Source organism: Monomorium pharaonis, chromosome 3 (genome assembly GCF_013373865.1).
Source record: "Monomorium pharaonis isolate MP-MQ-018 chromosome 3, ASM1337386v2, whole genome shotgun sequence".
Taxonomy (NCBI): Eukaryota; Metazoa; Arthropoda; class Insecta; order Hymenoptera; family Formicidae; genus Monomorium; species Monomorium pharaonis.
Genome location: NC_050469.1, coordinates 27,313,145 through 27,340,502, shown reverse-complemented (window position 1 = coordinate 27,340,502; position 27,358 = coordinate 27,313,145). Strand labels below are relative to the sequence as shown.

The 27,358-nt window shown below is 38.7% G+C and overlaps 2 protein-coding genes across 7 annotated transcripts in view; one reads left to right on the top strand and one right to left on the bottom strand.

Annotated features, from left to right (window-relative positions):
* Positions 1 to 46: 46 nt before the first annotated feature.
* LOC105828912 (choline transporter-like protein 1) lies at positions 47 to 26,017 on the bottom strand. 5 transcript variants are annotated; one of them, XM_012667477.3, is made up of 17 exons: positions 25,076 to 26,017; positions 6,423 to 6,586; positions 5,947 to 6,060; positions 5,723 to 5,871; positions 4,787 to 4,864; positions 4,497 to 4,587; positions 4,185 to 4,248; positions 3,739 to 3,847; positions 3,436 to 3,544; positions 3,230 to 3,349; positions 3,021 to 3,146; positions 2,158 to 2,264; positions 1,638 to 1,894; positions 1,314 to 1,486; positions 1,148 to 1,240; positions 972 to 1,064; positions 47 to 888 (listed from the first exon to the last, which is right to left on the bottom strand). In XM_012667477.3, exons 1-17 carry the CDS (start codon positions 25,095 to 25,097, stop codon positions 826 to 828), a joined length of 1,932 nt encoding a protein of 643 aa, XP_012522931.1. In that variant the 5' UTR covers positions 25,098 to 26,017; the 3' UTR covers positions 47 to 825. The 5 variants fall into 5 exon arrangements, with proteins under 5 accessions (XP_012522931.1, XP_012522932.1, XP_012522933.1 ...); XM_012667478.3 differs by having other exon boundaries at positions 1,320 to 1,486; positions 25,076 to 26,005; XM_012667479.3 differs by lacking the exon at positions 25,076 to 26,017 and adding an exon at positions 14,800 to 15,149.
* The window catches only part of LOC105828914, a 32,202-nt gene continuing 13,718 nt past the window's right edge, over positions 8,875 to 27,358 (top strand). Inside the window, exon 1 of one of the 2 annotated variants that reach the window (XR_003626628.2) lies at positions 8,875 to 9,786. Coding sequence is in view for 1 of the 2 variants with exons in the window: in XM_012667486.3 (XP_012522940.1) it covers positions 9,764 to 9,842 (79 nt within the window). In the remaining variant the exon portion in view is untranslated. Of the gene's footprint in view, positions 9,843 to 27,358 lie in introns of both variants that reach the window. The other variant, XM_012667486.3, reaches the window with a different exon arrangement.

Here is a 27,358-nt window from a genome sequence, read left to right as displayed (position 1 = left end):
CCTATCTTTTTTATGAAAAGGATAAAAAAAAGTGACAAGTTGGTAATTAGGTTTATATTATAAACTTTTGTAATTGTAGGTTTTGTTTTTGTTAATCATATATAATATTAATATTTTTCTTTAAATATCATGACTATCATTAGCGCTGTCTAATTATATCCTACATATTTGTATCAAAATGAAAAATTATTCATCTCTTAGGCACTTATTTATAAAAAAGGAAAAAATATTTACAGCGATTGAGAACTGACACATTCGTAATACTATAATCTTACGTGTAAACTTACAATCTAATAATATATAGAACAGACGTCTTATAAATTAATTTGATCGTTAATCACTTCTGACTGTACGTGAAAGGTACAGATCGTAAGTTTAGGCTGCCAAATCAGTGTATTCGCAACAGCTGTGTCTATCTTGTTTCAGTTTATGTAGAAAAGCTATCCTGTCATATAAAAAATATTTTTAGAAATAGGAACTTCTAAAATAGAATGATTCGTAACATTCGTTGTAATCAGTCGTGGTCCATCGGATTGATCGAAACAATCGATTGTGCGCATTATTATACTTTGCTAGTGGAACGACTTTGATAATTATGTTGCATGCTAAGAGAAGACGATTTGTGCGTAAGAAAGGAAGCTGTTTCTGTCCCTTTTACAATTTCGTGGAACACCTCCCAAAAATTCGTATATTAAAAGAATACTCAATATTACTTTGTAAAAAAAATTCTATCGTACGTTTTATATCGTTCGTTGTACTGACCATCGAATTTCCGAAACAATCCACAAGACATTCTTTCAAACAAAAATCTAATTCTTAAACTTGTTATGTGACCGGAGAACCTTGTTCCAATTGCCTCAGAGCCTTCTTGCTGTTCTCGACGAATTCCTGAATAAGACAAATTTTTTTTACAAATAGTTTTACGGTTAAGGAATGATAATGTTGATACACTTATTACGACTAGTACGAACCATCAAACCGCGGCTCATGAAATAAGGCCGGCTGATGCCATCATTCTTTTCGCAATCCTCACAGAAGCATATAAATATCGTATCAATGATCATCTGTGAACATTTATATTTTTTCCAGTGATTATATTATTTATTTTATAATTTATCTACTATTTCTTGCTTTGTATGCCACTCACCTCGTAAATAGATATGAAGCAATGCGCGACCAAGAATGCGAATATCCCCGCAAGAGTGATTGGTATCCAAGGATGATTAAGTCCTTCCTTTTTCTGTGAAGAGATAAAAAGGATAAAGTGCTTAGTAAAGCCCTTGAAATATAAATATATAGTAGTATAAATTTACCTGTACCTGCATCAAATAAATTCCTGAAACGACCGTAAGAGTGACGACGAAGACTTTACCCAGAAATAGAACGAAATCACCGACGCTATTAATCGCTGCTACTCGCAAGATGTTACTGGACAAGACTTGGAAAGCCTTCCTTCCGCCTGTGCAAAAGTTGCATCCGTATATGGCTGAAAAAATAGTATTTTTTAAAATAAGTACATTAACAAATAAAAATGTTTTTAAATTTTTATTTTGATGTATCATCACATAATAGATGAATTTATAAAAGAATTTCTGCAGTATTAATGAAGAATTTAAATTTTTTATTTTCGCAGTTACCTGTTTCGATGTAAGCATTCCTAGTGAGAAATTTTAAAGCACACTCAAAACACCAGAGACAACATTGGCAACACCATAATATTCCTTTCGCGATAGCGTTATCGTAGTTCTTCAGATTTTTGTGGACGAAGGATATCATAGCCCTGATTACTCGAACAATACCTATTATCAAAGCCCCAAAAGCCACGGTACCCATGTGATATCTGATAAGATATCCGAAACCTTTTGCAACTGGTAGGGAAAGACGATTTTTGTCCCTGTTAAAACACAGAGTATTTTCTTCTGTATAAAATTTATGCAATGCCATATAAAAATATAATCTACATCGGACATTGTAACATGATATATATATATAAATAGAAAACTATTAATAAAAACTCAATAACATTTCAAATTTCTAGCAGATAATATTTTAAATTATTATTAGTGCTCAAAGTGCTTAAAATATATTGTCTTGTGCAAATATTCTACTTTTTAGCTGTGTTTTGTTTTATTTAATATTTTATACTAAAGATCTCACCTCGTGAAGAACCATCGAGCAACAGCGCAAGCAACCACCATGTGCTGGCAACCCAAATAGAATTCACACGCCACGAAGAACAAAAACAGATTGTACCATCTTGTTGCCTAAATTAATTCCATTTGTTATGAAAAAGGAAATAAAAGAAATATAGCTAAATCAATTTACATGAATAATAATCGATAATACAGAATAAATAACCACTAACATTTTCAATTGGAAGTATATCTTATACTTAGTAACAGTTCTTGTGAATTTTATATGTTCGAAAACAAAGAATAAAAGTAACACTCATAAAAATTATTATTAAGTATAAAATTCCATGTATAAACTGAAAATGTAAATATACATGATGTTTCAGAATTAAGAGCATATTCTATTCAAACTTTAGAGATAAAAAAAATCATAAACACTTTCTGCTTGAGGAAAAATTTCTTAATATTGTATCGATCGATGAAATGGCAAATAAGAGCCAATTGAATTTACGTTGTCCCAACTTAAATCTTAGGATTTTTATTTATGAGAACATCTCAAGACTCTTGATATCATATCGCTTCGTGTACAAATTATCGGAAAACTTTAAATGTCTTTAACTATTTATGTTGATGTAAGGCATGCACAAGAAAATCATATAATCTGATAATTTCTTTAAATGTTCTCTTGAAATGTTCTTAGTCTGTTGTAAATAAAATGTTTATAACTTAAAAAAGAAGCATTTTTGGATTTACGTTGACATGATCTTTTTTTTATCCTTACAGTGAGTATAAAATGTGTTTTTAAAGTTGAGCACATATTTCTGAAACGTTCTGTATATATTTATTCTAAGAATCTTTATTAGTCGACAAAGAAATATGCTCACGTACGATGAGTAATCCATCCTTCTTGAACCGAATATGATTTTTCCTGTTCATGTAAATATCGCCGGCGCTCTCAATCCACATCATACAGTAGATCCATGCCACTACTGTAAACCCAATCAACAGATACGTCTGAAAACAGAGAATTTCCGCGTTCACGAAATCAATTCAATATGGAGAACCGAATTCGCATAATTGAAACGAGAAATGCTCACATAAATCGGTTGTAACAGCAATGCCGGCATTGAATACACGGCTTTACCCGCCTCCCGGAAAAGTTGCACAACCAGCTCGATTCTTTTCCTCATCACCAAAATCACCAGGAGTACGATAACCTACGGCATATATATGCGTATTACGTATATTTTCGTAAAGTTTGCGCCGTTAGCGTAGTACACAGCACTATAACGATTTTCCTTACAGCAACGACCGACATAATAATAGCGTAGATGAAGTAGGGCTCCACGCTAGAATCTTCTGGGGAAATTTCGCCCCTATCCATGCTCTTCTTTTCATAATACCACGCCAACCTATACAGAAAGATTTAAATTATTTCGCTAGATTTAAGATTAAATATATAAACAAGAGATTTTCTATTTGCATAGGGATAGAATATCTATTTAATATCTCATGTAAAAGAGCATTTTTAAGTTAAAAAATTTAAGATTAATTTGATTTCTGCTATATCGTTTTAATTTTCAAAAATTAACGTAATTTTCTTTACCAGAGATATGTTGTGCCGCCAATGCAAGCTATAACTGCGCCAACCATTACGATATAAATGACATATTGTACCATATAACGGAAGGCCACCAAAATAGCGAGAGAAAATGCTGAAAAATCATCGGTCGCAATCAATCAAAGTTCCTATTTGACGTCGCGCAGAGAAGTGACATAAGAATTTAAATAATGAAATTTAATACGCGAAAGTTATTTCGATAGGATAAGATTATACTGCTAGTATTAAAAGATTTATAATCTGAAACTTTATATTTCTATTGTATTGTGCGAATTGCTTGGAAAACGTATAATCAAATATTTAAAAAAAATACTTGAAATTTTATAGATAGATATAAAGGAGAAATTAAATACATAGAAAGAAATTTTAGAAACTGTAAATGATATTCTAAAATAATATACGCTATCTGTATAAATTTTTTTAATACCTACCCAAAGCTATGAGTAAAAGGTAAATCAATTCACGCCATGCAATTCCCAGATCAGTAATTGCATCCTGAAATAATGATACATTAGATTACTTATTAGATTACTTATTTTAACTAATGAAGACAATGCGACATAGATAATATGACATTCTTGAAAGCTATTATAAAATAAAATGTCTTTTGTTACTGTAATAAAAAATATGAACTGGAAATATAAATGTAAAGTCATTAACAAAAAATCCAATTTTTTTAAACTCAAGATTAGCTATTTTTATGTGAATAATCTCAAAAACAATTCTCACAAACAGTTACTTACATTGTAAAAACTGTCTAAACGAAGAGTTCTTATTAGGGAACTGATAGTTTCTGTCACCTTCTTGTGTATACAGCGATTCAGGAATAATGCTCTGCAAGACAAAGAGAGAGAGAGAGAAAGAAATGAAAATTAATGTTAGAGAAAACAATCGAAAAAAAAGATTAAAATTATATTTGGCGCATGAAATCTTCTGCGAAATTGTAATTCTGGTAATCATTTAATTAAATTAACGTGAAATGCGCAATCAGAAACGCATGATACAAGATATAATGAGTCTCAATTTTACTAACTTGGTCTCGTCCACTGTGCAGTTTGCCACACACGAACGTTTCTTCACTCCATTCACTTCGAGGTCAATCTCGAGATACCTATAATAAACACAAAATGTAAATTATCAATGAAGAAAACAATCAATACGATCAAATTCTCAAGACCTTTCAGTACAATAGCGCAACAAATAAGATTATCAAATCAACGTTATACGTTTAGTATTGTTATACTTTATTTTTCGATAACTTAGCCTTTTTACTGATCTTAGTTAGACTACGTATATTTTTTCAAAGAGTTCTTGCTACAATACTTTAGCTCCGATAATTAATTCATTAATTTGCTAACAAATTTGTTAACTTGTGTTATTTTTCAATAGTATAAATCATCAGTTTCTACATAAATTTCAATTCTGCTACATGAATTATACCTTTTCAGAAAGGATTTCTGATACCAAGATAAAAAATATTCTTGACTTATTTAATCTTATTGCAATCTCATGTAGTATAAAAATAAAACAAGATTAAGATTAAATCAGAAATTTCTATTTTCGGAGCGGTTTACAAATTTACTAAATCATTTTAAGAAAATTAATAAGATAGCATTAAAATTCATTTTATTCTAAATTTAAGAACTTTCCATTTAAGGATTCTTCCAATTTCTTTGTAAACTTACCTACCAGGTAAGCATGTGTCTATCTTCATTTCTTTTCTTAAATAAAGACAAACATATATTTATCTGATAGACAAGTTTATCAAGAAGTTGGAACAACCGACCCTAAGAATAAAATATTCTTTCTTTGATAATAAATATGATTGGCGCTATAACAATCCTATTTTGTGATAGATTGAAAAGTAATATCATTAGGTCCAGAAATCTTTTCTGTGGGTATATATATACTAGCGAATCGCGAGGAAATTTTATTTCCAATTAATACAAATATTTAAAAATGCACTCACGGTTTTTTACTGTAATCTCCACCCTTGCAATGGAATTTCGGGTCGTTTTCGTATGCGGTAACGCGGCCGCAGACGTTCCCGCAATCGTCAAATCCGTATATCACGCGGAAAACGTCACCCTTCTTCGCCACGTTCGTCATCATGAAGATCTACACACGCGAATTACAAAATAATTTTTAGCAAACGTGTTAGCATTATGACGTGAACGAAAAAGTATCACTTACGAAACCACCCGCGAGAACAAGTATCAAGATCACAGCCCAAAAGTCGGTGCATGATCGGTCCTTTACGAATATCTGCGTTGAAATGTTCGACGGCGAGCCCTGATTATCGGGTGTCTAAAAAGAAAGAATTGTATAAATGTAAATCTGAAACTATCGAGAGAAAATAATATAAAAATTAAAATTGTTAAAAATTTAACGAGCCGTGGTAAAGAATGCAAGCGAATTAGTCAAGATGCGACCGAAAATTAATTCTTTATCGCGGCAAAAAAATTAGGTTGATTAATTTAACGAGTAAAACTAATCATGAAAGAGTTAATGTTGGACAATTTAATTTGAGTTGCGTGTTTGAAAAACATACGCGTTTTACGCTTCACACAGTAGATGCATAACGTTATTACTATTTTTAACGAGCATGCTAAATATTCATAAATATGCGGATCCCTTTTTTAACAAGCGTAGTAGGAAAAACTGTTTACCGTGGGCTCCACTTTGGACGAAGGCTCGTCCGCACAACCGCAACAACCCATCTCTAGACTCGCCGGGGCGACTACCTCCTCCAAACGATCGTGCTCTTCCTCCTCCTCCTCCTCCTCCTTCTGGTCGCCCTTCGACAAGTCTATCGCCTCCGAACACGCGCCAGCTTCAAGAGAAAACAAGCCGGAGATACGATTATCAATTGGCTACTGTCACGAATTCACGAAAATAATCAAAATCGTGTAGTCGCTAGCAACACGTGTGATAAATACATGGCAGCAAGCGATATAATGCTTTTTTTTTACCGTGACACTCGTGATTTGATCAGATCTTCACACAGATATAAATATTTCAGACTCTATTAAAGTAGCACGCTATGTTTCTGAATTTGAAACTTGTTGAAGCAATGATATCAATCACTATACTGAATTCTATCTAGTCAAGATTTCAATTGACGGAATTCAAAGTAAATTTCCATATTTTATTCTTAATGCATGGTTGCAGATTTAATTTCGAACACATTTAAACAAGTTTGACTTGTAGGTACGGATAAAGGATATTGAAATAGTTTAGATGTGAATGCAATTCGATTGCCATTGTTGTTTTCCGGGACATGTTCCTTAAATGAAACCTGGGTCACGTCAATATCGATCGATTAATACACACGGGAGGTTGCATGCTTGGATATTGTTGTCGCAACGCCGATGAGAATCACGCATCATCCATGGCAACAAAGTAGAACTTTCAAAAAGTAGAACTTGGAAAGATTGATTGAAATACATTGAATTTTCTAATGAGTTTACGAGAGATAAGTAGCTATTAATTCCCATCAAAATTTAAAATAATAAACTAATCAATAATATAAAGAAAATTGAGTATCCATGGCATTCGGATGGCACTCGCACAATGGACCTCACATCTCTTTGTCCATTAAATGATTGATATTAATAGTAATACTTATAGTTGGCATCTTTACAGGCCGTAAATTTATTAGCTACACACTATGAGACAGATATTCGGTAATGAAGTGGCGTGTAAGATTTATTTAGCGCAAAATCGCTCTTCACCAGCACTAACGAAAAATTACTATATATACACATGTAAAAGTCACACAAATATATATTGAGTGCAGTAGGTTAATGTTACTTCCGTGTTTCAGTCACGAAAGAAACGCGAGAGAAGTTTTTATCACGGCAACGTGAAGGCGAAAGGAGAGCTTTAGTTACGGCGACGTGGTGTTGAATGACAGCCGTGGATACGGCTATTGCCTCTCGAAGACGCTACAATTACGTCATTACTTCCTGCCTTTGTCGTGGCCGCTATTCCGAGATATTTCAAGTGAAATCATTGTCGCTCTCGTTAAATCGTGCTATATCACTTGTATTAAATGCGACTGATTACTTCACGTGAAATATCTTAAATAATATACGCACAGAAACACATATTATACTTAATGTAGATCCACTTTATTGACAGAAAAGTGACGCGCTTAAAATTAACTACTTTTTCAGGAGAGCATTTTTTAAATTCTAAATTGAAACATAAAAGATAGTAAATATATTTCTTTTACATTATATTTTTACACACACAATTATAATGTATTCTCTAAACTGTCACAAGTTTTCAAAATTTCATCCCTTATCAGAGTTGTAATATTTTTCATTATAAGTTGCACTTTTTCACTATAAGTTGCACTTTTTCAATAAGTTATATGTCAATTTTTGTTTAAAAAAAAATCTCTATTTTTCTTCATAAAGTATCCATTTTTGATTTGTGTTACTTTTCGACATATTTATTGATATATTCATATATTATTTCGAAAGACTTGCATTTTTAAATTCTTTTGTATAGGATTTTTTTCACTCTACTTTTATTCTTTTACTATTTTACATAGCGGCACATGAAAGTTTCCTCGGCATTTTACCTCGTCGAATTAATCATCAAGGCAAGATGCCATCAATCAAAAATCGACGCGGCCGAAATTAAACTTTAATCAGGCCCACGGAGAATCAAATTACCCTCCCGTACGTGTGTATATACCATGTCGCAAGGAATACTCGTTAGAACGTAGACGTAAGACGGATTAACGCTTCTCCGGCCCGGTCGATATCAAATAAATCGTGGTGCATCGCCCTATGTGCGAGTACACTGTCCGTAATTTCGTTCGTACGCTCAGACTAATAACACCTGATAAGGTCAGATTGTCACAAACAACATCATATAATTCCGCAATAATCAACGATTGCAAAAAAAAAAACGTATTCCATGTAATCGACAATTGATTATCCTTATCGCAACAATAGATTCGACTCAGTTCGCGCAAGTGTTATCTCGCATAATAAGTGCATATAATCTTTATTATCCTATGTTTTCAATTTTCACGAGACAAAGGAATTTTTTACGCGATTATGCGTATACGTACATGCGCACAGTGCAATGACTCCTTCAGCCTGACTGTCCTTGGAGTAACTTTTCCTGCTAAGGAAACGGATTCGAGGAGAGACGCGGCCCGGTAGATTTGACTACCGGGCCGCGTCTCTCCTTGCACGCGAGTGCAAGAAGCTGTAAATGTTTACAGAGCAAATCCGTCGTTAAATCCGATACGGGACATTTCGGGTTTGCAGTTTCGGACGCTCTTCTATTTGACTTGGGTTTAGCCGCGCGACGGGATTTCAGCCAATATTAGACGGCTCGGGTTGTCGCGCGGTATTACATATACCAACCGGTTTGCCAACCGCTATCTTACATGCCTCAATGAAATTACGCTGGTTTACGTACACACCCGCGCGAGAGAATAACTAAATACGTTAATCAGGCAGGCCTACCCGATAAAGGGGTAATCTCTCCCGCTGTTTCGCCGTCGGCGAATCGCGAATTATTTTCGCGCTGGTGACCTGCCAGCCTGCGATCTATTTTCGTGTATCCAAAGGCATCGCCCGTGGATTTCAGAGCGGAGTTGCCGTAAAGTTATGAAAGACGTATTTCTCTCGAAAAACTTGCGGGCATCGCGGCGGTATAGACCTTTTCAATGAAACTTCGGTGAAAAGATGCTCGAGAGAAGGAGAGAGAGAGAGAGAGAGAGCGAGAGGCTTCTACGCATTCCGTGGAAAAATTCCGAGGCACGAAGTTGCTGATTTTTCTTCTTGTGGATTTCTCACCAGTCGGCGAGCTTGGATATATAATCTCTTCTACCGCAACGCGTGGGACGAAAGATGCACACGAGAAAGAGAAAGAGAGAGAGAGAGAGAGAGAGAGAGAGAGAGAGGACTTGGAGATTACATCGAGCATAATATGGCAACGACACGAGTCTTTCACACGCCCGCGATGGAGATTACGCGGGACAATGGAAAAACAGCTAAACGACGAGTTAGTGCGAGATCCTTGTTCTAATTATACGCTCTTACGAGGAATTAAGAGGAATCGTGAGTCACGCTTGCACATGCATGCCCGCAAATACACACGGTATAACGTCACACACACACATAACAATTACATGCTTCTTCCATCTGTTATTACTTGATATCACATTCTATCTCTGTGTATCACATTAGTACCTACTCTGTTTAGCACGGTTTAGTAATCATTCGCGAAAACTAACAATAAGAAGGAAAAACTGAACTGACGGTAGATAAATTTAGTCCACACTATAAATTGATTTACACCAGTAATTGCTGTCGCACCTTTTCTCGTCGAAGCAAACGTCACCGAAGAAACCGACTACAACTGAACAGGTTGGTTCGACGTGCCAGACCGAATGAACGCAAACTCTGCTTCTTACCACAACTTCGTCCCCTCTCCAAGCTGTTTCTCCTCGATGAACAACTTTGCCACGAACGATATCATTACATAACAATGACGATAATGCTACATTATACCTGGTAACACTGCTATTGAAACGTGATATCTGATAAATAATTCGACCGAATGATATCTACAAGTTGCATCTTTGTCTTCACGTCCACGAGACATTTCGTACACTTATTGTCAGCGTCGCGTGCCTGTGCACATTTCACGTTTGAAGCTGGACATCGTCGCAAATCGAACACGTGCGAAGAATTAAGACAAGATTAAGAAAGAATCCTCCTAATCTTAGATTCCGTTAAAAGAAAAAAATAGCTTCGAATTGTTTAAGCAGTAAGATGACGGGCGAATATTGAGGAAGAATGCACTCGAAAATCTAAACTTCGTACATAAAAGAATACCTAGACGCTGGACAGTTCGGTTTCCGTGGACCAAAGGAACATCTGTATAGGACGTTTCGCGAGAAATGCCGAGCAGAACCGAAAAGACCCGATTTCCCCCTGTAGCCTTACTTTGTCCTGATCTCGTCACTCATCCCTGTCGGAATTGACACAGCATTTCAGGTATATTTCTAGCTCACGATCCTCAAGAGTCTAGGCTTGGTCTCCGAAGTATAATATTCAATATTATTAAAACTGTACATGAGAGAGAACTCAATATTGTTATCAAATCAATATGTACATGTAAATCGTGCGATACAGCTATGATCCATTATAATTATAATTTCTTAGCAAAATCATTGGTAATCTCGTTTCGGTTACGCAACTTCTAGCAATTAACACCGTCGTTGTATGTGGCAATCGTTAAATGCAAGTTAACAGATGGTACCTACGTCAGTCGCCAAGATGCTTCGTGAGTTTCTTTTTTCTTTTTTAATGAATTACGAGTCGGATAATTAACGCGTTTCAAGGCCAACGCTGGTTTCCATAATTTTCATCGATTTTACCGTAGGTTTCATAACAAATTATTTCAATGAAATAATCACGCCCAGCCCGGAATTCTCGTGTAGGTGCAAAATTATCGCTCCCGGAATTGCGCAAGAAGCTCGTTTGCCCACCAACGATATATTAGGCTTAAAAGTTAAATCGCTCCGCAGCCGTTGTACATAACGCTTCGAAATGGAGCAAATAATCGAATAGCGAATCAGGCCGATCAATCTTTATGCATGGAGATATAATTTATCTGAATAATATTCATTTCACAAACGTATTCAAGTGTAGTTAATGAGCTCGCGGTAATGAAGGATGAAGATATATATATATATATATATTATAATTGATTTAATTACATTTATTGGCGATAAGGAGATAAAAAGCACATATTCCCCTCGTGATTCACAATTATACGTTTTACTCTTGTTAAATAATTATTTATTCAAATTTACTTACATAATGAAATCACATTTCAAATTAAAATCGTTTAAAATATTCACGCGGCTCTTTTTAATATTTTCCAAAAAAACGCGTTTTATATTAAAAGCGTATACGTTCGAAGATAATCTCTGTCTTACACTGTATCAAGCTTAACCTCGACGGATAACAGAAGTAATAGTAGTATATAAGGATTATAGCACAACGTAAACGGATGTAGGTCGTACCTTGATGAGGATTTCCCCCGGCGTCATTCACGCATTATGATAATCCCAACGAGTTCTCCGTTCGTCAATTATTCATGAAACTCGCTCTGACTTTCCTGCTCAAGCTTCCTCCTCGCGTAAATAGATATCAGTACGTTCAATTCGTTTAGGTACATAGGTGGGCTATACGCTACATTTTCTGCATTTTTGACAACAAATATAACTCGCGTACCACTTATGCTTATCCTGGTCGCTCGAACTCGCGTAACCCCTTGGGTCACGATCGATGCACTATCAACACAACTGTCTGAAGATAGGCTTGTAGCGCGCGTTTGCATTTGCTCGATTTAACATATATCTATCATACCCTCTTTTCCTCGAGAGTATAAAAAGAAGTACAATTTATCCGCGAAATACAATGAAGCCGCTTAAAGGCAAAATGAAATCTGCAGCGGGATCATATTAAATCTTATGTCATGTCATGTCATTTATCCGAATTAGCGACTCATGAATTAATAATCATCTTTACAAATTGATAATCTTTGTGATAAACAAATTTGCAGAATGTGAGAATTTTTAAGCGAAGAAATATGAAGAGAAATATTGAATAAAAAATCGAAATGAGGCTGTTCCGTTTTCGCTCAAAGGTTCTTTGTTTTCTCGATTCTGATTCACTGACCCGGGGAACGCCTTGGTCTTCTGACGCATCGTCTACGTTGATCGAATGCGGTAGACTACGATTAAAATGAAGGACAGACAGCAAGTCATACGCTCTCTAAGTTAGGCGAATATTTGCTTGTTCAACGTGACGATAACGAGAATTAATATGCATACATAATTGATTGGCGTAAGTTAAACGATTTTGCATGCGATTATTAGCTTTCGCGAACAAAGTCGAAATCCGGAGGACATAGTACTGCTTGTGTAGAGCACGTTTAAAGATGTTTTGGTTCTACAATATCGCAGTTAAATAGTATCAAAATTTAAATTAAAAATTGAAAGCTTCTTGGATTTATTTTTTTCTAATTAATAGCAAAAAACTTTAACCGTGAATACACGAATTTTGGCCCCGAAATCAATTGCAGAGGACGAAAAATTTTGCTAATGACTTATGCAATAAACATGATCATATTTTTCTGCAATGTTTGATAAATAAATTTTAAACAAGAGTAAGTGGAGCCAAATAAATTTTTATATGAATATTTATTAGAGCTTTATTAGTATACGTAAGAAATTAGATTTAATCTATAACGTTACTTCCTCATTAAATTGGGTAATCAACGCTATTTTATATAAGAATTAAGAGGAAACGAAAAAAATAACATTCAACTCAATAAGAGAATTATGCTTAAATTGTGCCACAGATATTCGAACGTAATAAAAAAAGAATCAAGTTTTTATATTTTTTTTTAGACGTGTGACAAATTTATTCTTAAAAATATAACAGAATATTATCGCATTTTCAATTTTAACATCAACGTTATATTTAAAAAAATCACGAGATTTGTTATTTCAATCACCCATTACAGATATGTCCTGAATCGAAAAACTGCATTCGATAAAACATAACACAGAAAATGCTATTATTAGGACGCGTTATTTTCCCGTACCTTTCGATTTTTCTTAATTGAATACACCGCAACACATTTGTTATTATGAGCGCGTATCGCCTCATTCATCTTGCATCACTCACGTGCATCCAAGGACCCGCGCGTACGCGTGCACCTGCGTACCGTAACCCGCACCTGCGGTTGCGAAAATAACGGAAGAAAAAAAAGATACTCGCCCGAGAACACGTGAAACGTGGTTTTGTTGGTCGAAGCAAACGTGGGGCCACCTCTACAATAGGATTATCAATATTCATCGCTAAGTTGTGCGATAAATTATCGCGTCGACGAATATTGAAGAATTGTCAATACTGGAAATAACGCAGGGACAACTTCGTTGAACGGCAACACGTTCCCGTGTGTTGTCGATAAATATTGTCGATGTGGGTCACATTTTCGCGTACTATAATGATGAAATGGCTGAACAAACTTTCTCGGCGGCTTCATATATCTCGCCGACGTGAGCTGGATAACAATAAATATTTAGAAATTAACAACGGTTTATCGAGCATATACGTCCCGGCGCGACGGTGGAATAATTGGGAAAATAAACGTTGGCCGGCGTATGTTGCCGGCGGACTCTTAAGAGAGTGACGTACGTGGGTCGGAAGAGCGTCAAAACACTGGAAGCATTTCGCGTAGAGATCTTTCCGTGTTTCGCCAGCACGCAAATGGCGCCAACCCGTGAAGCGTGTCACGATCTGCCGTAACGATCGTGACACACCTGTGGGCGTAACTTGGGACGGGCGAGAGGGAAAAGAACCGTGCGAATGAGTGCGAAACAACAGCGTAACCGATTCCTGATGTTGAACGTTGCGAGGCATTTCCCGGTCGACGATATCGGAGGTCGTCTTATCGCGCGTCGGCGACTCCCGACGAAGCCGGGCGAAGAACTGAACTGTGCGCGCGTGTGTTGAGTCATCCGAGAGTAAACATACCTATCCCGATTAGATTAGAGCGAGTATGGCGGCGACCGGTTAGTAAACCGTTAGCATTCCAGCGAGAAGGCAAGCTTGCGCAAGCCGCGCCATTGCCGTGCCACCTGAAGCGAATCGGCTCGTCGCTCCGCTCCGCTCCAAGGTCTCAACGGGCTCGCGTTGGTTACAGCGCGGATCTACGGATTATCCCGAACGTCGTCTCACAAGCGCCGATATTGAATTGGTTTTATCAGTCGGGTCGGTTATTTTTGACAACTTCGAGAATAAACTCTGAGAACATTCTCAAAAGAATTCGAAGCTCCGAAGCTTTAAAGCTTCCAAGTTAACTTCCAACTTTGAAACTTCGAATCTTTGAAGTTTAAAGTTAACTCTCCAGGTTACAACAGTCTGGTGGATTCAGTTTCTTTTTTTTTCTTCCTCGCGCAAGTTCTCTCGATGATCGGAGAAGTAAACGTACCTCTCGGTAGGTCAGCCTTCCGAATCGGTGTCCCCGCAGCCGACCGCTAGAAGAGAAGAAGAAACTTCAACTTCGTGGACAACAATGGACGACAACGGCACGCGGCACGCATGTGGGATTCTATCTTGGAGAACGGAATACACCCGTACGGCGCGACGCGACGCGACGCTGGTCGCTCCGCTTTTGTTGTTGCGTGCGAGTCGCGGCTCGCGACGACACGAGTAGTCCGCTCGCACACTCTCGAGCTCAGGCACAATACTAACAGCCGCCGCCGACTCGTGTGATTACCAACGGGGTCTGGAGAATGGGCTCTCTGTATGCCTGCCGGTTAACGATACTCCGTTGCAGTCCACGCTCTGCTCCTCCTCGCGCTGTCCTCCTTTCTCTTTATCTCTCTCTCTCTCTCTCTCTCTCTCTCTCTCTCTCTCTCTCTCTCTCTCGTCCTCTTTCGGACGTTCCTCTCGCTCTCCTCCCACTTCTCTCGCGTCCTCTTCCTCTCTTTACGTCCCCCCCTCCGTCGTCTCTCTCACTCTCTCTTACGCTCTTTCTGAATCACTCTCTTTGTCGCATTGTCTGTCCGTCATGCACGCACTCGTTCTCGACTACTGACCTTTCTGTCACTCCCTCTGTTCCTCCTCGCCTCTCTTCTGTCTCTCTCTCTCTCTCTTTAGCCTTCTGTTTCTCCCCCTACGATCTCACGATATCTCCTGCGATCGAGTCTACGAATTATCCGCGACAACCAGAGCCGGTTCAAGGTCCTCTCACGTTAGCGACTACGTACGCTAATCACGACGGTAATTTCGTTAGTCAACTTGTCGGGGGCAATTTCGGGCATCGTGCGACATCCTATCAATCTCATCCGAACGATGTAAACATCTTATCGGTACGTCGCGCGTCGCGTAGTTAGTTAATAGTTTGCGCTGCAATTTTACGTCACGTAAAATTACGCATAATGATTTTCGCAAGAATCATTCTCTCTCTCTCTCTTCCTCTCTTCTTCTTCTTTTTTGTCTTCTAACGAATCATGACAAGATATGCGCCACTTTTACGCAGCACGAGTTTCTCTATCCCCGTTGTATAAATTATACTCTACAATTTTTAAGAGGTTTGATAAAATCTCGTGCAACGGTATAAAGTAGCACTCGTTTCTTTTTATATGAGATTTTAATGACAGCCCCCTCCCTCCCTTCTCCCTCTTCGGAAAAACCTAAGCCCGACTTTTCTCTCAGGCAAAAATTATAAAGAGCTAATTACTCCGAAGCTGTTTACCCCGTCGAGAAATCAAGGACCTTCGAGAGAGAAAATGAGTAAATAGATAACAGGGGCTTTATCTTTTGGTTAATTTTAAGTGGATTTTAATAGAATGGAATTTGGCCGGCTGGCCGAGCTCAATGTTGAACATTTGAAAATTGCAAGGGGGCATTTGATGCGCCATTTGATTTCCCGCGGTGGAAAAATCAATTTCCGTGAACTAGCCTCGCGGAACTTGCCATTAAAATTTTATAGCATGCCGGCATGTACGGCACGTTGTAATATCACGCATTAAACATGTCGAATGTGTCAACCAGCCTTTTGATTTGTATATATATTAATACGCTCCCTCCGTCCGTATATGTGGAACACGTAAACATACATAATTGAAATAACAGGAGACGAGTAATAAAAAGCGCAGGTAACATTCTATTATTACGTTTATTCCATTTATAATGCGCTCCGCCGCGAGACACATTGTATCGCAATATATCCCCCGCGCGAAATACGCACGGTTATTCAACGTGGCCTGAAATTGAGGCTGCCTGGAATCCCCGCGCGCGTTTCCCTTTCGTCTAATATCAGTTAAACGAGACCGCCGAGTGCATTTCAGCAAAGCGTTTCCAACAAGCGGCTCTTTGCGCACTAATAAAACATAACGCGATTCAGCGCAACCGGCGGTAGCATTGAATACTCGCTGTAAGAAAACGGGACGAGCTCTGTGCATCGTCGCGCGTAGCGCGCAGAGACCCGGGGCCTTTGAGCGCGGATACGCGGAATTGTCCACGCGCGCAAAAAAAAAACCCGGGAAAGAAGAAAAGAGAAAAAGCCGGACGCCTTGTAAATATTTCAGGACCGCTCTTTGGCGGGGGCAATGTAATTAGACCGCGCCCCGGCTGCCCCGTGAATGAGCTCATTGAAAAGCTGATTACCTCATCAGACTCGTCGAAAATAACTGCGATCTCCGCGACATTTTAAACATCTGGAAAAAAACTTTGTTCCAAAGTTTACATATACACACATTGAAATTCAACTGATTTCAAGATACGAGGGTAAATCGATAACGGAGTAAAGAGAGAGAGAGAGAGAGAGAGAAAAGAAGGGAGACAAACGCGTGCTCCCATGCAATCAGCCCTCCCATAATTTTTATGCGTTTCGCACCCTCTCCCGTCGAGGCTGATTACCTTTACGACCCGACGCTCCTCCGACGCTTTTCCTAGCCCCGTTAGACAATGTACACGCGGTCGCGCGATGGCCAGTTGAAAAATAGCGGTCGTTGCTCCGTGAATTTTTTATATGACGCGGACGACCCAGCCAGCACGCGACATGTCGGGCGATGCGTTACGGATAACTCGTAACGTAACGTTGTACGTCGAGCGCGCCGAACACAATAGCCGCGTTTCGATTCCGCGCGGCGAGACGACGCTCTCTCTCTCTCTCTCTCTCTCTCTCTCTCTCTCTCTCTCTCTCTCGGAGTGCAATTTGTATTAGCAATGATACATCGGTAATTGCGACCTCGCAGAGCACGGGGGTGCGCGCAATTGCGCTCGCGACAGACTCGCCGTTTCGCATATTCGCGACATCGACGAGTACAGCAAGAGTATAGCAGTGCGTCCAACTGTAACGACATTACCTTCTGTCATCGGACCGCGTCATTTATCGTCGGTTCTGCAATCGCGTCGCAATTATAAGGGATATTCGCTAGAATGTGTAAACAGGCCGCTATCAAGTTGCATTTGCACGAAGAAAATCTCTGGCTGATGCGTTACGGCAATAAAAACTTGGGGTATCGCAATCTACCTCTTTCGCTCTGTTTTTATATTATTAATTTTTATTATTTGTATAATGCAAACGTAATGTAATTATTTGACTGCTGAAATTAATGAATTTTTTATTCTGTTCTTATTATAGTCGAAAAATATGGCAAAACTTGTCGTGACAACTTGATAAATTATTTCTAATTTCGAAACTTGTTTTTCTTTTAGTGGAAAAACGAAAGATATTATCTGAAAATTTTCTTCGAAAATATCGATAATATTAAAGCTTGAGATACTAAATGTTTGTCGATTCCATTTACTTATTGATACACTAATAAATCTTGAAGAGGCTAACGCCCATTGATAAGTGGCATATTTACACACGTACACACATGTACATGTAACAAGTTCTTCATAAAAAAAAAAGTACTAATGCGAATGCAGTTTCAAGATATGATATTGCAACTTTCAGAAAAGAGGCGCTAACTCGGTGCCCTCCTCCACCCCAGACGTTCAATAATTCATCGAAAAATACATTTCTCTGAGAGGCCCTTCGCTCGGGCCACCTAAATATTTATCTCGGAAAACGTTGAGTTAAGTTTCTCGCCGTATGTCAAGCTGACAGAAATTGTTCTTGACGAACTCGCGGAACAAGCAAGCAACTTCCGTCGTCCCCGCGGAGGCGGAATACGTCCGTCCAGGATCCGGGGCTCGTATTCATATTGCACGTCTCTATAAACGGCACCGGATATATTTTGGGGTATTAATCTCGGGTATACGTATGCACTTATGTCCCAAATGTGACAATGCCGCTTGTCTCGCTTGTATATTGCGTTTACATCTTAGACGGCGGTCTCGGTTGTCTTACAACGTTACGCTGGTCGTATAAGAGGTCAAGGCACGCCTGGAAAAGACGTGCGCGTTCTCCGCCATCATGAAATACGCTCTCACCTAAAGACATCGGTAATCATGATAATTGATCGTAATTCGCTATCAGCCCTCGGAAACGCAATTAGAATCGCATGACCGCGTTTAGCGCTAAATGCGGCGTGGCCTAGGCGAACCCGAGTGACCCGAGCGCGGTGTGTGTTCGCCAGGTACGAGGTCGGTACCTGAGCACGCAGGCGTAACGGCTCCGGACGAGCGCCCCGAAAACGACGTTAAGCCAGCCGCATGCACGCGGCGGCGCGCACGACGACGCGACGTGGCCGTCCCGTTGATATACAGGCGCGCGGTCGCGAGATAATTCACCACGCGGATGGGCTTCGTGAAAAATTTAAGGCCGCATTAAATTAAGAGGGCGAAGCTCGTGCGCGCGCGGCACGACGTCGTGACACACGTCGCGCCGTGTTTTGCGCCCACGGGCTCCACGGACCCCGAAACCCCCGGTGAAACGCGCCCGTCCCGCGACGAATTAAGCCATTCAATTAGACCCGCGCGAAAATACATTTCTTTCCGGGATGCGCCGGACGCGTGTCGCGCCGCGATAATGAAGAGGCATAGACACGCTCGTGACGCTCGGGCACGCCTTCGTCCTCCGTCCACCTGCTGATGCGCTCGATGATTCCGTCACGCCGGCGAGCAAAACCCGTTTTTCGATAATTTCTACATGCGAAAGTAAAAACCCGAGACAGAAACCATAATCTTAAACCTGTAAAAATGAAAATATAATAAAACGTAATGGTAAAGTAACGATAAAACGATTTACTTAAAATCATCTACTTTCATGGGACTCTACAAGATTTAAAAAATCAAATAATGGGAGATAATGAGTTGATAAGTGATCAATGTAATGCATTGTGATCCTTTTACAAATGTTCTTCAAATATTATGATTATTATTAATTGCTTTGTGACACATGCAATGTGGTCTGAACGCGTTTTAATTTTGCTTCAAGTCATCATTGGCGAATTACAATTGAGCAAAGAATGGTTTAAAAAAAATGTTTTGTTACAATTATCATTGACCCAAGGTAAAGAATCGATAGATAAGAGCTCGAAAGGAAATGAGCATTACATTTTCCTATCCATGCTTAATAGGTCAGATAGATTATTCAGCTACAAGAAATTGTTAGACAACGGGAATTACGATAAGCGACACAATTGTAAAACGAAGCGCTTCGGTGACATACCAAGCAAACTGCCAATTTTCGATCTTTTTACTGTCTTGTTAGATATTTAAAGCGATGTGAAAATCAATCCGACGTAGGGCCGATTGTTTCAACTTGTTGGTAAACTTACCTATAAAATAAGCATGTGTCTATCTTCATTTTTTTTCTTAAATAAATAAAGACAGACACATATTTATCTGATAGGCAAGTTTACCCAGAAGTTGGAACAACCAACCCGTAATTAAAAACTTTACAAGTAATGATGACTTTCTCGAAGAGCACGAACGAAACAAAATGTTGCTAACAGTTGACAGTTCCGTTTCTTTTTGTATAATAAGAAAATTTTTCGCTGTAAAAAGAACTTGACATTGTTTGATTGAATAAAGAAAGCAATGAAAATGCAATTAAAAAATAATTAATTTAATTTGAATGTAGTACTTTATTATATTACATGATCTAGCAGCACCAAGTTTCTTTACATTAAAAATTACTTTCCAATTTAATTTTTTCATTTTATACCTCTTTAATTCTTTATGATTAAATCTTTTATTCAATTAAAATATACATATCACTTGGATTTTATTTTGTAAAATTACTATTATAAAAATATTATATTTGGTTTAATTTTTTAAATTGTGCAACAATTGTTATTTTTCGAGGAAATATATTCTCTTTCTAATTGACGCAATTTAAATATTTCATATATTTTTAAAAATATGTATCACTTGGGTTAAATTAAATGACGCGAAAAATGTTGCGATATTATTTTTAAAAAATTACCATTTAGGTTGTATCTTTAAAAACCTAAATAGGACACTTGTGGGTTTGTGGTAAAAGTTTTTTTATTCGAGCAGCACATACATTTTTTTTATTTTTTAAAGATAATTTTGTTCAGAGAGAGATTTATACTATATAAGCTGAAATAAAATGAAATCTTATCCACAATCTTAAATATCTTAAAACGGAAATATAATTCTGGTTCTCTGAAAAAAGCGTACAATATGCTAATGATATTTATATTTTATCAGCGTATAATTATATTATTTTATTTTTATTTTTAGATTCGTCCTTATTTTCGTCTTTCTCGTTATTAAATCACTTGTACTTCCTTATTTATAGCGAACTCAAAAAGATGTAGCCAAATAGAAATTAATTTAATTAATTATTATTTCTTATCTTGATTAAAGTACTTTTTTGCAATAAATTCTTATAGTGGAGAGCACTCTTACAAGTGCTTCTCAGTATCAATATTACTAATCTAATTCAATTAAAAAATTGAGTTTTAAGATTAAAAGTAACGGTATGCATTTCAAAGAATTAGAAAATGTAAAATTATATAAGAAATATTATTAAATACTAAAAATTCTGCTATAACTATTGATCTCTTGTATATAACTATTAAACTCTTTTCTTAGTTTTAATTGTGTTATACACATGTTTTATCCCAATTATTGTTGAATTTTAATTATTTCTTTGTTTGAAATTACACACACACACACACACACACACACACACACACACAAAACACATATTATAATCTATCAAAATATATTTGTACAAGAAAAGAACGTTTTTTTAGCAAAGTATCTAAAATTTTAATTAGATATTAATAATTTTGTCGAACCATGAAAATAATTATGTGTGAAATTCAAATAATGCTGGAAAAATTTTTAGCCACATTTTCTAATAATCAGTTTAAGTGTCCTACACAATTATTTTAATGGTCCAATAAAATTATTTCCAATGATTTGCATCCACCGAAATTTTTACGTACTCCAATGACACTGTTCTTTGTCGTGTAATTAGAATCTGTTACGAATTAAAAGTAATTAAATCCTTCATTTTCAACAAATAGATTAGAAATAAAATACCTCGCGTATTTCGTGGACGATAATTTTAATTTGTGTATTACATCTTCCGTGTTGCGTCGTATCTAAAATTTGCCGTCTATACGAAACGCAGTTAGCGTAATCTCGGCGCGCGCGCGCGGACGTGTAACTTTTATTTCAAACGTAACCCGCACGTATTCCGCGTGTAATTTCAACTCGTTGTAACGCCCGAACTTCCCCGGATTGTTATTTTCCGAGTTTCCGTCACCCTCGGTCCCCGCGTGCACGTGAGGGAATACGCTAGCGGGGAATCGTCGTCGATTTGCGCGGGGCCGTCGCCCGCGGCACACAACATCGTCGCATTCCACTGTGACACATTAGTGGTATCGGCGATCGTAGATCGCCCCCGCGATTGCGTGACCGTGCCCGTCACCTTACCGTCACCGATGCGCGGCATCGATACGATCGGGAAAATTATCGATCTCCCGGTGCCCGTTGGGTGTAAGTCGTGCATACGGCAACGATGATTCCAGCCCGCGGCTGAAAGTCGATACATTTCACAGAAACGGCATAGCATAAAGGATTCCGTCGGTTCTGCCTTCCCCCTTCCCCTCTTGCGCCAAGTTTTCTCCCGTCAAACGATATTCGGCACCGGGCTAATGACACGGTGTCCTCTCACGGTGTCGCGTGACGAGGCGAAACGGAAGAGAAGCCCTCGTCGAGTGTCGTCGTCGTCGTCGTCGTCGTCGCGATAAACGCCGCCCGGCGAGGTATATTTTACACCGGTTTCATATTTATATATATGAGTTTCGCGTTTGATCATGCAAAATGCAGCCGGAAACGTCGCACGCTTTATTAGCTCGGCATATATTTTGCGTGTGTACACAATAATTGAACATAACTTATTCATAAACGGGCGCTGTTTACGGCCGCGAGTCCGATCGGGTGGCAATTCGCCGCCCCCCGCTTTTGCGCCGTCGCGACCGGAAGATGATCGGAAATGAAAATATTCGCGAACGCGCCTGTTGACGCCGGCGCGCTCGACGCGACCGGCATTCCGAGCGAATATCGTCGGCGCTCATTTTTTCAGCGATATTTTTCCGCCGGGGTAGAACGTGGCCGGGTGAGGGGGGCGATGGACATTATCGCAATTAATCAAACGCCGTATCGACCGACGAAACGGGGGTTCGGGGGAGGAGGGGGAGGGAAAAAGCAGGACGAAGAGTGGTTGCGCCGCTGTCACGGCGCAAATTACGGCGCGATTAGCTTCGCCCCCGCCGCCGATTCGATTTGTTCGCGTTTAGGTGTCATCCGTTACCCTCGCGCGACTATCGGGAATATCGGGCCGCGATATTTTCACGCCGGGACGTGTATTTCCTGGAAAGGCAATTACCCATACGCGCGCCAGGTGGAGACGCGTGCAGGTGGTCGAAACTCGGCCGTTGTTTCGCGGACGCAGCTTATCGGGAGCACCTCGTTGCTCCCGCGCGCTTCCCGCTGATGACCACCCGCTCGGCTTGTAAGTTTTGCCGCTCGGCGCATGCGAAGCGCAGAAGCTTAACCATGACGAAAAACACGCGAGTGTACGTTGTACGATAGGCTCCGTCATCGTCTGACGTTTTTACATCAGAATTTTAAGACGCAAATTAGTATCGAATGTTCCTCTTTCGGAACATTTTATTTTCACATCGTCATATATGTAATTATAAATATATTTCTTAATTATAATTTCTGCTTTGTTTCGTTAACCTTAGAATGCTGCTCACTTTTTTTTTTCTTGTACTGACACTACTTGTGGTGAAAATTTATTCGTGTAATTAAAAATTTTATTTTTAACTTCTTTTTTTACCTTACATATGTTGCAAGATATTAGAATAAATGGTCTATTAGGTGAGTGCAAAAACCTTGGTCTTATCTGAAGAGACGCCACACGCTGTCACTCTTGTTACATGCAGTGTGTCAATTCCAATAAACGTTACGATGAATTGTTGGAAAGGTGATGTCAAAAGTTGTTTATAGAAAGAAAGATTTAGTGCATTTGAATTTGATTTGCAGTGCTATTTTGTATGAAAAAAATGGGATAAAATAGTAAAATTGAGATAAAGAAGATAAAAAAAAATTGCATATGCTACTACAATGTATTGGCTTCGGAAAAAAAGGTAAATGCTGTAAACATTAGGTATTCGCAAAATATATCACAAGTGCTTTTTACAATATCTACTTTATTTTTGCTCCTTTTCAAAACTCGGACATTATGATTGCATACAGGTTTGAATAAAAAGTTAATATATTTTGTAACTAAATTAAATTAAAGTTAATGAGTTATAAAAATAATTTAGTTACGTGGAAAGTTAAAAACAAAAACAAAAGTTTAATAAAAAACTAATTTAGTTAACAATTACATTAGAATAAAATTAAAGTAAAAGTTAATTTTTTGTAAACATTATTTATATTAAATCTAAAAGTCGCAATTTTAAAAAATTAGATTACTTAAAACAATTGTAATATGGAGCATCAAATAAATTTAATGTTTTACTTGTAAATTAAATTTATAAAATATAATAAACAACAAAGTTTTTCATATAAATATGTATTTTTCTTATATAACTTTTTCTATTAAATAAAAACAGATAAATTCTTCACTTAAAAAAAGATTCAGAAAAAAATTAAAGTTTGTGTTTAAAAAATATCTGGTTGAAGTTAAAAATTACATTATTTAAAACTAAAGTTAAGCTAAAAGTTATTAACTTTTTAACTAGTTGCTACCCAACTTCGATTACATAAATTTTTTTACCTTTACCTTTGCTGGCACAAGATAATACTGTAAATAACTCAAATAAAATCAATTTCTTATTATAGAGACTCTTGACGTCACATTTCTTATTATATAACTTGCCGTAATTGTTGACACACTGTACACAAAATCAATTCCCAAAAGGTCCAAGATTTTTGTACTCAATAACATTATTATAATGTAAAAATAATGTTTTACTAAAGTTAAAGTTAAAAAATACATATGATAAAAAGCGCATCTTTCATTTTGCGCATCGTAAAAGTAATTGGATTAAAGGAATTAGATCTTCCAGATAAAGACTCTGGAGAATTTGAAGAAAATTGCAGTTCTAAAAATAAATACTGCTGAATAATGTTTCTGGCGCACGGTGTTTTGACATGCATAGAAATTAGCGAGCTCCGTGCGAATTTATTAACAGTGTCCAATTGCTCGTGGCGCGATACGTCTTGCAAGTTCGCCGAGAAAACTCCTCAAGGGAGTAGTCGACGGAGGCAGGTGCGTACGCAGGCGGCATGCATCCCCGGGACTCACTCACCCTCCTCCAACAGCGACTCCATGGCGGGATCTCTCGGGCAGAGGTCCAAGTAGTCCGGAGTTCGCGAGAATTTCTACGGCGACGGGCGGCCGGGTGAGTGTTATGGTATTTCCGGCTGGTCCGGCGCCAAAGATCTCGGCGTACGTTCGTTTTACACGAACGATCGATGATATCGTCAGAGCCGCCCAGTACCCCAGATCTATCACCGTCGCGACTTCCACGCGGAGATACGAGAGATCAATTCCCCTCCCCCTCCCCCTGCGGACCCGCGCGCGTATCGATACCGGGTCGAGTCAAGGGTCAAAGGGTGGAAATGCGCGAAGCGAGTAATTTCGCGACTCGTCTCTATTGGATTCGCGCGGATGTTGTGCGCTCGCGGAATGTCACGCGCGCACACATTCGTGCTCGGCACGCAGGAACGACGCTCGCGCGGTAAGCAATTTCAGCATCTCGGAAGATTGGATGCGGAATACATTATACGCATTAATGCGTTTGCATTAAGTTTGCCGATTGTTGGGATTCGGCGCGCATCTCGTTTCACGTCTCTATAGACAAAGAGCCACGCGGTAATTCGCGATACGAACGCGAACGAGGCGCGAATTAACGCGATGTGCAAAACCCTCGGCCTCGATCGCGGATGATATCACCGTCCGAATACCGTGAGGCGTCGTCGTCAGCGAAAGGACGCGAACGCGATTCCAACCTCCGTGCCAATCCACGGATGCCTATAGCGCGAGTCCTTAGACTCTATTTTCGAGGCCCGCGGTTAGCCCGCAAATAGCACGCTTGCGTAAACCCGTAAACGCGGAGGAACTTCTTCGCGGATTCTCGTCACTGCGCCCATACGAATCGCACGCGTACGCGGCACGAATTTTTCCGCTCGCCACCCCGAGGGAAGGACCGCCCGGACTGTACGCGGCCGACCCCTCATCCTTTCTCGAATCCCCGACGTGACGCCGCTCCGGTTTTCCCGTCGCCAGGCAACGGGCACCCTCGTCCGTATCGCGCACTGGGCCACGGCGTCCTAGCCCGACGATATATCCACGAGCGCCTGACGTATGCCCGCACGTCTACGGTCTGGCGCCATCGATTGCCTGCCAGCCGCCCCTAGCCACCTCGTGGACCACATTTCCGAGGATCAGGAAACGAGGCGGTACCTATAATACTCCACGCTCTCAGAGTCCAGTAATTTTTCCCAAGGCGAGAAAAATACGATCCCCCGCTTACTGGTGTAGTAAATAATAAATACGTTTATTTATTACAATAGCCCATTGTTGTGAATAAATGCAACGACCGCTTTCGTGAGCGGCATCGCGGATGCTAAACTCGGCGATATTGCTGGTGGATCTCGAGCAGCGACGTGCCGAACGATGCGTATCCCTTTGTCTTATTTGGATACGCAATTCCCATACGTATAACTCGTCCGTTGCTTTCAGCCGTGATTATTTTTTGAAATTATTTAATCTGTTAACGCGATGCGGAGAAAATATGAAATTATGAGAAAATTTTTTTTTTGAAACTTTTGGACGCAGAGTTTTACTCCAGTCCCCTTCGTTATCCGAATATTGCGTTCCTGTAAACTCTTGGAAAAATGCAATTTTCCTCCATGCTTGCGAGAAGGACATTACAATGAACAATCGAATTGTTACTGTTGTATTTTACGAACACTTCAACGAGGAGAACTGTTCAACGAGATCCTGATGAGCTAAAAGAGAAGAATATCGAAGACTTTGAAAATCTTTTTATAATAACTATCCCGACTAAATCTGCAAGTAAGCCAAGTTTTGTTAAAAGATGAATTCTTAAATAATTTTAAATAATTTTTCGAAAGATTGTGTCAGATTATTTTTCTAAAAATTTAATAAAGGTTTGTCACCTGTCAAAAAATTAAAGAAGATTCAAACATGCAAATCTTAATAAAATAAAAATTAAACATTTAAAACCTTGTTACAATTTAAAAACTTATTGAAATATTAGTATATGATATACTATAATTATGACTGTATTTTTGGAAAAATGTGTAAAAGAAGAAGAATAAAATGGGGTATTTTAAGATACTAACCCAATTTCTCTGGTATACAAATGTGCGGTGCACAAATATCAAAAATACTCGTGTGTGTTCATATATTTCGCATAACGGCACAGAGTAAACATTACGGCGTGTAATAATTGAGTTATCACATTAACGGCGTACACACACGGCGGTCATGCATAAATAAATATAATAATCCGCAAAGCGGCGTTCCTCGATTTGCCGGGTGAATTAACGCGTGCTTTTGTCGA

Excerpts from the sequence above, each read along its gene's own strand:
- LOC105828912 (XM_012667477.3), bottom strand. The coding sequence starts at position 25,097 with ATGGAGTCGCTGTTGGAGGAGG. Across the intron at positions 4,249-4,496 it reads GTTTAGACAGTTTTTACAAT|GATGCAATTACTGATCTGGG; the intron begins GTAAGTAACTGT and ends TCATTATTTCAG. Across the intron at positions 889-971 it reads TCATGAGCCGCGGTTTGATG|GAATTCGTCGAGAACAGCAA; the intron begins GTTCGTACTAGT and ends TGTCTTATTCAG.